Source organism: Gracilinanus agilis, chromosome 6, assembly GCF_016433145.1.
Source record: "Gracilinanus agilis isolate LMUSP501 chromosome 6, AgileGrace, whole genome shotgun sequence".
NCBI classification, from domain to species: Eukaryota; Metazoa; Chordata; class Mammalia; order Didelphimorphia; family Didelphidae; genus Gracilinanus; species Gracilinanus agilis.
Window position 1 is genome coordinate 272,535,810 of NC_058135.1, and position 13,985 is coordinate 272,549,794.

The 13,985-nt window shown below is 38.6% G+C and overlaps 1 protein-coding gene across 1 annotated transcript in view; it reads right to left on the minus strand.

Moving 5' to 3' along the window:
- NUP160 (nucleoporin 160) overlaps positions 1-13,780 on the minus strand; it is a 49,208-nt gene extending 35,428 nt beyond the window's left edge. Inside the window, exons 1-7 of the mRNA XM_044680838.1 lie at positions 13,681-13,780; positions 13,062-13,170; positions 8,828-9,038; positions 8,330-8,552; positions 1,930-2,008; positions 955-1,069; positions 315-473 (exon numbers count right to left, since the gene is read on the minus strand). Coding sequence (XP_044536773.1) covers positions 315-473; positions 955-1,069; positions 1,930-2,008; positions 8,330-8,552; positions 8,828-9,038; positions 13,062-13,170; positions 13,681-13,780 — 996 coding nt within the window. The remainder of the gene's footprint in view (positions 1-314; positions 474-954; positions 1,070-1,929; positions 2,009-8,329; positions 8,553-8,827; positions 9,039-13,061; positions 13,171-13,680) is intronic.
- Between the last annotated feature and the right edge of the window lie 205 nt (positions 13,781-13,985).

Here is a 13,985-nt window from a genome sequence, read left to right on the forward strand (position 1 = left end):
AGCCTTCTCTGATGAATGGAGAAAGCTTTTGGGGAACAGGTCACCTCTCACACCTTCTTGGGCTCCTATTCTTACTCTTTTCCCTTCATTCCCCCACATTCCTTGAAAAGAACCTGCTCTACTTTTATTCTTCAAAATCTGTTCATTTCCACATTTCCACAGTACTCACCAGCAACTCATAAGGAGAATTAGTTTATGCACGAAATAGTAAGGTTAGTCAATGAGATTAGACTTTAAAAGACAAAAGGATTCTCTTTATAAAGTGGTTGCAAAATCCCCGTATAAATCTAATGAAAACACTAGTCAGTACATACCTGCCCCCGTTTTGGTGCATGCATATAGACCCCTAAGCAAAGTCCCATGGAAGGAGAATAGGCAAGGCGCAATTTGTGGCCAGTCCCAGCTGCCAGTCTCAGGTCTTTATTTACAGGCACATACTCTAGCATGTCGGCTACCATCAGGCACATTTGGTCCTGTTGGTGTTTGAGATGGAAAGATAACAAGAGACATTCAAAAAGGGTTAAAGGTCTCTCCTTCTTACCCTCTGATCATTAAAAATGTTCCATCTAAGTACATCACCAAAAAATTCACTACTAGCATTTATATGAACAACCTGATAGATTTTACTTTTATAAAAGGGTATAGTTAAATACTTCTCTTCAATATTGCAGATCCTAAAAAGGAAACTGGTTTCATTGTTGCTATTTTTATGATGAAGCTTAAAGTTATTTTACCAATATATACTGGTATGTTGCTATGATTATAACTTGTTCCTGCTGTGTTTTGGAAGATGTAAGTGCAAACCGAAACACAGGAAAGCAAATCTTTTGATGACAGATTTTTGATCTGTCTTTCAGAGCAACACAATCAGTTTCAATCCCTCAACATTTACCCCCCAATTTTAAGCTCAAGAATGAGAACCAGCCCAAAGTCAATGCCATGTTAGGCCTTTACCTTGTACGACCACATCCGGAGCTTGTGATCTTGGCAAAGTGCAAAGATGAAGGCATCATGCTCCACACAGTGCACAGAGAGACTGATGGGGCGGTCAGAAGTGCTCTGGTCACCCCTAAAAATGCAAGCACACAGAGATTTAGCAAAGCCAAAGGGCAGTTATTAAGAGGTGCATGCGAATATGGAGTTTTTGAGAGTTTCATGTTCTTCTGATCAACAGTAAAAATACTGTTCTAGAATAGGATTATTACCAGTTATACTGGCCAACTACAGATGCATATTAAGTTTGTAATGAACATTTAGATTTAACCTAATTCAATGTAATAATTCATAATAGAACAAAGTTCCATTCTAGTGGTATTTTTTCCTTCATCTGCTAATCTGCTCTAAGGAACAAACACTTTCTACTAATTATTCTAGATGAAATTAGATTTAGAAAGTTAACAATATGTAAATATACTCCCATTCCATGAAAAATATTGGATGAGATGCTGTGGGAAATGTATCAAAAATTCATAAATGAACCATGACTAAGACTCTCTGGTGCTTGCTTTTTTTTTTTTAAACCCTTAACTTCTGTGTATTGACTTATAGGTGGAAGAGTGGTAAGGGTAGGCAATGGCGGTCAAGTGACTTGCCCAGGGTCACACAGCTGGGAAGTGTCTGAGGCCAGATTTGAACCTAGGACCTCCCGTCTCTAGGCCTGGCTCTCAATCCAATGAGCTACCCAGCTGCCCCCTGGTGCTTGCTTTTATCACATGTTATGCTACAAACTCTTCCTCTCTAGAATATTATTTAGTACCGTCAAGGACAAAACATTTAACAACTACTTTAGATTTAGTATGACATTCCCTGCTAGAAGGCATTAAGTCCTAAAAATGATAAGAGTTTTTGTGTATATTTTTAAAAAGTGGAGGTTAAGGAATAAATTAGAACAGTATAGGTCTTTTGACTTCTTTGCAAGCTACTACTAACCTGATAGATGTTGGCATCCATCCTGTAAGCAAACGGTGCATTACTGAGCTCTGTTTCAATTCCAAAACAGATACGACACCTAGAAAATCAAAAAGAAACAAACTATATTCGAGGTTCCTCTTGGATCTTGCCCACCTAAAAGTAGTCCTTAATAACAAAACAAAATATGGTAAAACATTAAAAAAGGAGAGAAACTTGGAATATGTCTTTACCTAAGTAAAAGACATTTAAAAAAAAGATTTCTCCTAATGATTGAACAAAACCACATGCTTAAAATTTTGTTCAAGATGAACTGCTGACAGAGCCTAGGAAAAGCACATTACCTCTTCCTGTGAGTGGGAACCAAATCTGCATTTTAATCACATGAACTTCTCTATTATAAGTTGGTTATGTTTAAAATGATGCCTTTGGGGAGACTGGTCTCCCAAAAGGATCACAGGGAGGAATGTGTAAGTGGGAATTTTGTATCTTTTGAACTATGTTCCCCAGAATTCCTTTTAATCTCTCCAACACATTGTGTGGTCATGTTTTTTAATATAGTTGGTTGTAACTCCTCCTTTTGGCTCTCTTTTTTCCACTTCCGCAGCTTGGTTAGCTAGCTTTTTTACTTTTGTCATTATTAATAAACTTTATAAAATATAATACTCAGAATACTGTACATTAATTTTAATTTATGGCAGCCACTTTGGAAAATGAATTCTCAAATTTTTTACTCAGATTTTCAGTAAAGCTTGCCCAGTGGTGCGGACTCTGCCCATCCACAAGGAGGGTTAAGAGCTGGGGTTGCCTCTTCTCTCGGCACGCCCTATGCTCTCCCAGCCTGTTTACTGCGCTCCTGTTGTTTTGTGCTGGCTACCCTGCCTGCCCCCTTTCGCACCATCATGACCACTGCTGCTCCCATTCAGGTCTCCCTATTGCTGCAGTGTGCTGGGAGGTCTGAGAGCTGTTTGGAGTTTGGAAACGCCTTCTTGGTCCTGCGTGGAGGGTGAAGTATGAATTCTCCCCCACCCACCCCCAATCCCCAATGTGGGTTTCCAGCCTGTCCTTGTATTTTTCAGCAGGGTAATACAGCATGCAAAAAAACCCAAAACACACACAAAAAAACACCATACACTTCAGCCACACCCCTTCTAGTTTCAAGCAGATTAAAAAAAAAAAAAAAAAAAGCTGACTCCAAGCTCCTGATGGTTTCCCCCACCCCAAATAAGGTGGGCAGATAGCCCAAATCAGTGGATTTGAAGTCAGAATTTTGGGGAATAAGCATTTGATTTTTTTTTTCTGACCCAAAACATCAGGGGTAGTTTGCATTTCAAGTTCAAATACTCTATTGTTCTCCCTAGCAGTTTTGCCTCTATGGAGGAGGGGAAAGAGGAATAGCTCTTCCAAGCCTCTTAGCAAAACCCTAAAAAGATCTCTTCACCTTCTAGTCAGGGGCCTTTAGTTTACCCTGTATATAAAATCCATTCAGCTTAAAAAAAAAATAATGCTGTCACAAAGCATGCTTGAAACTCTTAAATTACAATTTGATTTGGTAGAACTAACTAGTGCATTTTGGCTCTGCTTAATTTTTTTTACTGGCACTTTGTATTTTCATTGCATATTTTCCACTTTATTTACTTTTCTTCAAGAAAATGCAGCAGGGGGCAGCTGGGTAGCTCAGTGGATTGAGAGCCAGGCCTAGAGACGGGAGGTCCTAGGTTCAAATCTGACCTCAGACACTTCCCAGTTGTGTGACTCTGGGCAAGTCATGTAACCCCCATTGCCTAGCCCTTACCACTCTTCTGCCTTGGAGCCAATACACGGTATTGACTCCAAGATGGAAGGTAAGGGTTTTAAAAAAAAATGTAGCAACCAACTAGGCTGCTTGAATTACAGACCAAACTGAAATATTTTGACAGTTTTGAAAATCTTAAATACTCTGAACATGCAGAATGGAGATTCTGCCCAGTGAGTATATGAGGAATTCCGGAGCTCTGACAAAGAAATGCAAATGAATGATAAATACTGGGGAGGAGAAGGAACTTTAATGAGATCTGGAGGTGAATTTTAATCCTTTTCAGAGTGATGCTTAACTGTTTGAGTTTGTTCCCCTTCAAATATAGTGAAGAACTTTCTTGTAACACAGCTATTGGAATTGGAAATTTTTGAATTCAATGTCATGCTTATTGTATTTTGCTGATTATTTGCTTTAAGGTTTAATTTTTTTAAGTTCATCTATTAATCTAATCAACATCTTTCTGTTATACCGAATCATTTTAAGCTACTGTGTTCTAGCCATTAGATATATTTTGTTATATTGTCTTTACTTGTACCTTTCCCCTAGAATTGTACTGAACAAAATATCATTGTACTAGCCCATAGTCATTTTGCACAAAAAAACAAACAACTCTTTCCTGGCAAAACCATAACTTCTTATGTATGCTGAATTTGTCACCAGATCCATAGAGGTCACATGTTGCTCATACAGCCTTTTCTTTCATTTTGCCTTTGTTAATTGTCACATAGACGATGGATGGACTCCATCAAAACTCGTTACAACTGTATGCAATCTTTGGAGAATTTAATGAGTTAAATATCTCAAATTGATTTTAAGGGGTCTTCAGAAATGATTTTAGATATCTAGTAGCTTCTGGAATTATATTTATAATAAAGTTACCGTTGAATTAAAGGTAGAGAACAAAATAGAAACTCCTGCCAGAAAAGTTTTGTATAAAGTATGAAGCCAAGAGTAGTTTCTGCATGCATGATATTTTAACTCTTCAGTTTAATCTACTTCTACCAGAAAAATCTAGATTCCTAGTGACGCTTTACAACTCAATAGGTTTTCATAAGCAGTATAGATATGTGTTTTTTTTTCCTAGGCTCTTCTGCCAAATTTTGGAATAATGGTATTATTAGACTTTGTTAAAAATATCTTTGCCAAGGTTGAAAGATTTGTTACATCTGTAGAACTTGTGACAAGTATCCATCAGTTCATAGATTTTTAAAATGTCATACAAGCTATATAGAAACTCACGTGAATCCTAAATGGTTTTGTTTGCTATTGTCATTACCTAGGCTATTGTGAATTTTGGTACTTTTTTGAATGGGCATTATCTATTGTATTACTGTTTTATAAAGCTGTTACTTTGTAAAAATCATTTGCACTCACTCAGTGGTTCATGGCCAAGTTAAAAAAGGAATTGGATTTCATTTTGGGTGAGAAATCTTTGTATTCTACCTCTCTATGGCTGACACAGTGTGTCACTGATTATAAGCTATATATTTTTGATTTTTAAAACATTTTTATTATTGTTTTTCTTCCGACATGTGCAATACATTTGAGGTTTTTTTTCTCTCCTTTTTTGAACTCGAAGCACATGTTACCAGTATTAAAAAGTTATTTTTATTTTGCACAAGGGTAAGTTTAAAAATGTATATTAACCCTAATGTCAATGCATACCCAGAAAGCTTTAGACCAGTGATGGGCAACCTTTTGAGCTTGATGTGTCAAAATTCGCCAAAAAACCACGCATAACTCAGGTGGTGTGCCACTTTGAGAAAAAACCCATAATTTTGTGAACATATAATTGTAATATATAACTGTATTTAATAAACCAAAATAGGTAAATTAATATAGGTAGAATTGTCATCTACAGCGTACAGAATGTCTATACTGCACTATAGCAAATGTTTCATCCTCAGCATGCAGCCCCATACTTTTCTGTATGCAGCCTTGTCATCGAAAATGGCTATGTGTCAGTGCTGACACGTGTGTCATAGGTTTGTCATCACCGCTTTAGACTATAGAAATAATGCCATTGATTGTTTAAAAAAAATTATGGGATTTCCCTAACAAGCACCTCACTTTGGCTGCCTTCCTGGTTCCAATATCCCTAAGAGAAAAGGTAAAATCAGACCAAGGAATACTATTTCTCAATTTGCTGCTGAAATCTAGTCCCTTTTCTGTCTTTCATAGTGTGGCAAACTGTCTGTAGTCCTGGCTACTGATTGGCTAAGTGCATAATTACATGAATCACTTTAATTGGGCCCTGATTCAAGGACCTGTTATAGGCTTATTTTTCCTTTATTTAGATTACATAAGACTGATATTATATTTCATCCACAAGTTATTTTTTCTCTTTTATTTGGATTTTTTGATTTCTTTTGCTAATTGATTCATATACCTCATAATTCAGCCATGCATCTCTGAGTTTGTTATTATCCTCCTCAGGGAGGGACTATGTTATTGTTGTAAATTTTGATTTGAATTTGAGCCTAATTTAGAACAAGAGATTACCTCCCAGAATCCAGAAGGTGAACTTTTTGGAGAAGGTGCCACGAAGATGTCTGCAGAGACCACACACTGCACCAGAAGATCCAGACTGAACTTTGGGATGTGCTAAATTGAACTATGACGGGGTTGAATTCATTTATTTGAATGTATACTCTTATGCCAAAGGGGACTATCCCCAAACTGGCTTTCTGTCAACCTAGCAATCATTGACTTTGTTCTCTTTTCCTTTTATCCATAAATTTTTGCAATTTATAAGTTGGTTATGCTTAAAATGATCCGTTTGTGGAGACTGGTCTCCCAAAAAGATCACAGGGAGGGGAATGTATAAGTGCAAATTTTGTATCTTTTGAACTACATTCTCCAGAATTCCTTTTAGTATTTCCCAGAATTCCTTTTAATCTCTCCACCATGTTGCATCGTCACGTTTTGTATATAGTTGGCTGTTAACTCTTTGCCTTTTGGCTCTCTTTTTTTTTGGTGACTGTGGCTTGGTTAGCTAGCTTTTTTTATTTAGTTATTATTAGTAAACTTTATAAAATATAATACTTAGAATATTGTATATTAATTTTAATCTTTATACTATTTAATATGAATCATTTTAAATGGACCTCAGGAGTCTTTGTTCAAGAGTTAGGAGGACCTGGGTTCACATCTGGCCTCAGACACTTCCTAGATGTGTGACCCTGGGCAAGTCACTTAACCCATTTGCCTAGCCTTTGCTATTCTCCTGTCTTAAGAGTTGTTACTAAGATAGAGGGGTAAGGGTTTAAAAAAAAAACAAAAACAACTCCACTGTTTAACTTGGAGTGGCTTATACAACTTGAGGGCTCAGTCTCAATTTTCCTATTCTTTTTTTATATGACTCATTGTTCCTCTAACACTTTGGAATCGATTAGGAACATATATACTTGTACAAAAAAGGCATCTTATTCAATTCAACCAACATTCTGGTCTAATAGGAGGGATAAGTTACAAGTTTAGAGATCAAGTAATATTAGCTATTAGGATTCAATGTTTTAAATTATAAGAAGTTGGAGCCATTAAGGGACTCCTCTTGAGGAATGAGGCTGAACAAAATGTCCCTCTACTCCTCTTCATATTAAAATATATGCTCATTATAAAATGCATGCTGAGCCATTCCCCAATTGATAAATGGGCAAGGGACACGAATAGGCATTTTTCAGATAAAGAAATCAAAACTATCAATAAGTACGTGAAAAGTGTTCTATACCTCTTATAGAGAAATGCAAATCAAAACAACTCTGAGGTACCACCCCACACCTAGCAGACTGGCTAAAATGATAGCAAAGGAAAGTAATAAATGTTGGAGATGTGACAAAATTGGGCCATTCATGCACTGCTAGTGGAGTTGTGAATTAATCCAACCATTCTGGATGGCAATTTGGAACTATGCCCAACGGGCTTTAAAAGATTGTCTGCCTTTTGATCCAGCCATACCACTGCTGGGTTTATACCCCAAAGAGATCACAGGAAAAAGACTTGTAAAAAAATATTTATAGCTGTGCTTTTTGTGTGGCAAAAATTTGGAAAATGTTACAATGCCCTTTGATTGGGGAATGGCTGAACAAATTGTGGCATCTGTTGGTGATGGAATACTATTGTGCTGAAAGGATATTGAATTGGAATGACCTCCAGGAACTGATGCAGAATGAAAGGAGCAGAACCAGGAGAACATAATACACAGAGATGGATACACTGTGGCATAATCAAATATAATAGGCTTCTCTATTAGCAGCAATGCAATGATCCAGGACATTTCTGAGGGACTTATGAGAAAGAATGCTATTCATATTCAGAGAAAGAACTGTGGGAGTAGAAACATAGAAGAAAAACAACTGCTTGATCACATGGGTTGATGGAGATATGATTGGGATGTAGACTCTAAGCAATCACCCTAATGCAAATATTAATATGGAAATAGGTCTTGATCAGTGACACATATAAAACCCAGTGGAATTGCTTGTTGGCTATGGGAGGAGGCGAGAGAAAGAACATGAATCATGTAACAACGGAAAACACCTTAAATTAATTAATTAAATAAAACCCTTCAAGTAAAAAATAAAATAAAATAAAATAAAATGTATGCTGGGGCCCCACACTTACCAGGTATATCATGAGGAGGCAGTTTAAGGACAAACAATCCCCCAGAAGCTGAAGGCAGAGCAAACATTGCTTCCCCATCACTGCTAAGCCAGGCTACTGAAGTGGTTGAATTGGGTGCCAGCCCAGGAACTGCAGGAATCAACTGGTTGTTGCTAGGATCTCGAAAATCAACTTTCCCAATATCAGTGAATATTGACTGCATTTGATTTTCAGTTACCAACTCCTACAAAATAACAAGCCATCTATAAATTAAAAATAATTATTCCTTCCTACTATCAACCCTTTTAAAGTAAAAATAGATGGTCTAGAAAGAAAAAAGCTCCTCTGTGAGATCTTTAAATACTAAGACTGATGCCCATTTGGCCATTACAGTTTTAGGTACCAAATTTAGTCCCAATCTAGGGGATAAAGTTCTAAGGGATAACTAAAGGGGTTATGAATTAGTGACAGTCATAGCCATTCTGGAAAAAAAAAAAACGATACTTCACTTAAACTTACACTTCTGTACATCCGGGAAGGGTGAGGCAGTATTAATCTGTGTACTGTAAGATTGGTTAAAATCAAAATGACCACATGATTATGAGTCTCAGAGACATGAACACCTCCAGGTAAGACATTACAATTTTGGAATTTGAGGCGGATGGCATTATTTAGAAGATTTATGTCCAAGGATTCTTCCACCAGCTCCAAAGTATCTCCTGAGGTGGCCCTGAGGAGAGAAAGAGACACTCCCTGGTGGTTATCGAGTTTATATTTTTGTTACTGATTAGTATAAGAAAAATTATATGCAAATGTCCCCCATTTGAAAATTTGGATAAGTCTTTAGACAAACTGTTACATATGCAATGCTATTCATTCATTCATTCATTCATTCATTCATTCATTCATTCATTCATTCATTCATTCATTCATTCAAATGCTTGTTTGTTCATTCATTCATTTTTTTTAATAGTCCATACCTTCTGTCTTGGAATCAATACTGTGTTTTGGTTCCAAGGCAGAAGAGCAGTAAGGGCTAGGCAATGGGGATTAAGTGACTTGCCCAGGGTCACACAGCTGGGAAGTGTCTGAGGCCAGATTTGAACCTAGGACCTCCCATCTCTAGGCCTGGCTCTCAATCCACTGAGCTACTCAGCTGCCCCCTGCAATGCTATTTAAAAACCCCAAATCACAAAGATGTATTTAAATTTACAAAGCAGAGAATATAAAATATAATACTAAAAAAATTTCCCACAAATGCAAATATTTCCAAGTTCCATCCATTTGAAGCAATTCAATTTAGTAAGCATTTTAAAGACTTATTTTTTGGTTGTGTCTGACTCTGACCCCATTTGAGGTTTTCCTGGCAAAGATACTGAAATGGTTTGTTATTTTCTTCTCCAGTTCATTTCACAGATGAGGAAATAGGAGCAATCAGGGTTAAGTGACTTGCCCAGGTCACATAGCTAGTAAACATCTGAGGCAAGATTTAAATTCAGGAAAAGGAGTCTTCCTGATTTCAGGCCTGGAACTGTATCTGCTGCACCACCTATGAAGCTAAGAGAGGAGTGGATAGAGTGCTGGACCTTAAATCAGGGAAAGGTGAGTTTCAATTCTGCCTCAGAGATTTACTAGTTGTGAGACCTGAGCAAGTCACTTACTGTTTGCCTTGGTGGTTTCCTCATTTGTAAATTGAGGATAATAAAAGCACTTACCTCCCAGGGTTGTTGTGAGAACCCAATGAGATAATGTTTATAAAGTACTCTGTAAACTTTAAGGTGCTACCCAAATTTTAGCTTTTACAAAGCATTTTTGCTTTGTAATGTGGTAGGCTTCAGAGAGAAAAAAGACAAAATGTAATAGTTCTTGTTCTCAAGAAATTTACATTTTACTGGAGATGGAATAATGGGGATACAAATAACCACAAAGTAATCTCAGGAGAAGGACAGGTTCCTAACAACTGAGGAAATCAGGAAAAGCCTGGTGCAGGAAGTGGGCCTTGAGTTGAGAGTTCTAAAAGAAGCTAGAAAAAGAGATGGTAAATTTAACGTGATGGAAGAATTGACCACCATGAAGTTTGCTTTCATTATAATGACTATGTGAATGAATCAGTACAATATCAAGCAAGGGAGCTCTCACAAACCTGGGTAATCCACTATTAGTTGCTGTGGTTAGGGAAGTGCTGGCCTAGTGGCATGCTAGCAACTATTGTTGCCCTCACTTGTTCATCTTCAGACACCGTTTCTATAGTTAGTAATCCCAAGGAACACAATAGCTTTCAACATGTAAAAATAATTCTAAACTCAAGAGGAAATTTGGTTTTCTCTTCCTACTTCCAAAATAGGGCTTATATATCAGTAGGCAAAAGGCAAACTTTTTTTACTTTTAAATTTTATTTATTTTTATAAACCCTCACCTTCTGACTTGGAATCAATACTGGGTATTGGTTCCAAGGCAGAAGAGCAGTAAGGGCTAGGCAATGGGGGTTAAGTGATTTGCCCAGGGTCACATAGCTAGGAAGTGTCTGAGGCCAGATTTGAACCCAGGACCTCCTGTCTCTGGGCCTGACTCTCAATCCACTGAGTCACCCAGCTGCCCCCAAAAGGCAAACTTTAAGAAGGGCACTAAGAACTTTTTTCAAACCCATTGCCCATTCTCTTCCTTTCCAAGTAAAGAAGTTTTTGTTTAAAATAAATTCTCATAAAATAGATGAATAAAATGTCCTCACCGACTCTGGATTCACCATCTCTTTCTCTGCCTTTTCTCTGTCAATTATTTCTGTCTGCCCTTTCTGATATTCTCTACCTCTGACCTTTGCCACTGCTTCTAAGCAGGTCTTGGTTGTCTTTCTGGAACACTGGTCCTTTCCCAACTCCAACTCTTATTTGAATCTTAGCACTCAGAACAAAAAGGGCTTTAGTTGCTTCTCTTATTTTGCATTACAAAACTCTAATTTTCAGTTGACCTTCCCTGGACTTCAGTTCCCCTTCTCATCATCTCAGCTCCCTGAATGAAATGAAGTAAAAATCTCTTTCAGCCAATCATGCACTTGCATATCTAAAAGTCTTTCTCCAAGCTTCACAACCAGCTATCTCCTCTCCGATACCTTACCTTTTCAGTTAGCCTTTTCCTTTAGAAAATAAAATCAAATAAATCCTGAAAACCTATTTTTCTATAAAATCTTCTCTAAAGAGAAGGTAGAAACTATCCTCTTACTTTATCTAAAATGAATCACTCCATGGCAGATAGTGCAAAATGCTGGCTATGGAGTTGGAGGACATCGGACTTTACTGAAGGAAAATGCTACTGCTATACTAAGATGTTATAGAGATTATAATTATTGATGATGAAATACCTTCTTTCCCCTTTTACTCTTGTCTACATTTGAATGATAAAGAAATCGCATTTGACTCTGAAATATATGACTGAGGAATGACTGAATGAACTGTGTGTGTGCTGCCTGAATGTCATGGAATATTACTATACCATAAGTAAAAAAAAAAAAGGGAATTCCTGTATGAAGGGATACAGCTTAAAGCATAAAGAAAACACATCCAAAAGAGAGAATTCATACAATGACAACTACATTAAGTGAAGAATTAAATAGCAACCAAATTTAGGTAACCTATAATAATGCTGGTACTACCCTGTTAAGCTGAAAAAAGACAGTTTCCTTTTATTCTGACAAACGCTAAATTATAAAAGTGCACGGCCATCTCAATTATCAGACACAAATTGCATCCAGTTGTTTTTAAGGATTATGCTTTATAGTCTGTGTTAAAACAAAATTTATATACCAACAAAAAGGAGGTACTCTACATAAAGGTTAGACGTGTACAAAATGGCAAAGCCAGAAGTAAAATGTATTCGTGGGAATAAGTGGGAAACAACTCTTCTACATCTTAAAGTCATCCTAAATAACAGAGTTGGCAATACTCCTCTGCTCAAAAATTTTCTGTAGCTCTCTACTGCCTATAAAATAAAAATTCAAAATTTCCTGCCTGACCTTCAAGGCCCATCACAATCTTTCCAGGTTCCTGTAATATAATCCCCCATCCCTTTCCCCAGTCAGAATATTCTATCACCAAACTACTTCAATGGCTTCACTTGGCCATTTCTCATACTGACAATGTATTTCCTTCTTATCTGTTAATCCTTACAGTTCAACTTAATGACTTCAGGAAGTCTTCCCTGATCAAGAACTGGTTTGGAATGATCTCCACTCTCACATTTCACTTAGCTCTTTGCAGGGTAGAGCTAATACACTTACCATGGAAAACTTTGCAGTCTAAGTTATCTTTCTATTAGACTGTAAGCTCCGTGGGGGCAGAAACAATATCATATCTCAACTATGTATTTTTCTTAGTATCTATCACCATGTTCTATGCACTATAGTATAGTATAATATTTAACAGCGGCCATTTTTACCTTCTCCTGCCTTGGGACATTAAATGTATAGTGGGAAAGGTGAGAGATTATGTAGTCCAACCCCCTCATTTTATAGAAGTGGAAACTGAGGCCCAAGGATTTTAAATAATGTGCCCAAAGTCACACAGGTAGTGAGTGAGCCAACAACCTGAAGCCAGAATTAAAATCCTGAATTTCTCCTTGCTACATCTGTTCTCCATATAACTTAGAAATCAGATGAAAAAAACACGTCTCTTCCCATTTTCAAAAACCACTCTTCACTTGAGGTAATAGTGCTATGGACTAGATAGATCTCCTTCCTGGTATTGGAAACGGTAACACTCACCAATGAATGAACCTGTTTCTGGTGACAGAGAACAACTTGCTGCTTTCCATATAGTAGAAGCCACCAGCACTCTCGACATATTTCACAGCTCCTGATGAACTCCCAATTCCTACAAAGCGAACAGCAGAGAGACCAGAGTTGAAAGCATCCTTAGAACAGAGAATGTCAGGGCTACAATGGACTTTAGAATCCGCAATGTCCCAGGGCTGGGAGGGGCTTTAGATCACAGAATGTCAGAGCTGGGAGGAATCTTAGAATGGAGAATGTCAGCGCTAGCAGGGATCTTAGAATGCAGACTATCAGAGCTGGGAGGGGCTTTAGAACAGAGACCTTGGGGCAGCGAAAGGGCCTCGGAAATCAAAATGTCATAGCCTGGGGGATGTTAGAAGAGCGCAAGCCCCAGCCAGGGCCCACAGAGGCGCTTGATAGTCCAAGCCCTTTCTTTTACGGACGAGGGTACTGAGGCACGAGGGATGAGGGGGGCAGTGCCCAGAAGGTCGGGTGGAGCTGACTAGCTGGAGGCGGGGGCTGGGCCGGGCCAGGGACCGTGTGACAAGCCAGAGGGCCGGGAGTCCAGGGAAAGGGAAGGCCGAGGCCTTAAAAGCCGCTAGCCGTGTACCGAGGCTGGAGATGATGAAGTCCCGGAAGCGCCGCTGCGGCTCCCGCTCGGCGCCGCAGAGCTCCACGAAACTCTTCTCTAACGCTCCCGCCGCCGCCATCATCCCGCCGCCGCAAGGCTCGACGGGACGCGCGGGCCCGTCCTACAGTCTCGCGTCACTTCCGGCGGTGTCGCGAGGCGGTGCGAAGCCTCGGGTTCGGCGAGATTCGGCTCATACTTAGGGTCTGCGAGGGGCTGGGCCGAGGAAGGCACGGAGCCTCGAGATCTCGGCTAGAGCGTCTCTCCAGGGTACCCCTCAGCTCCCA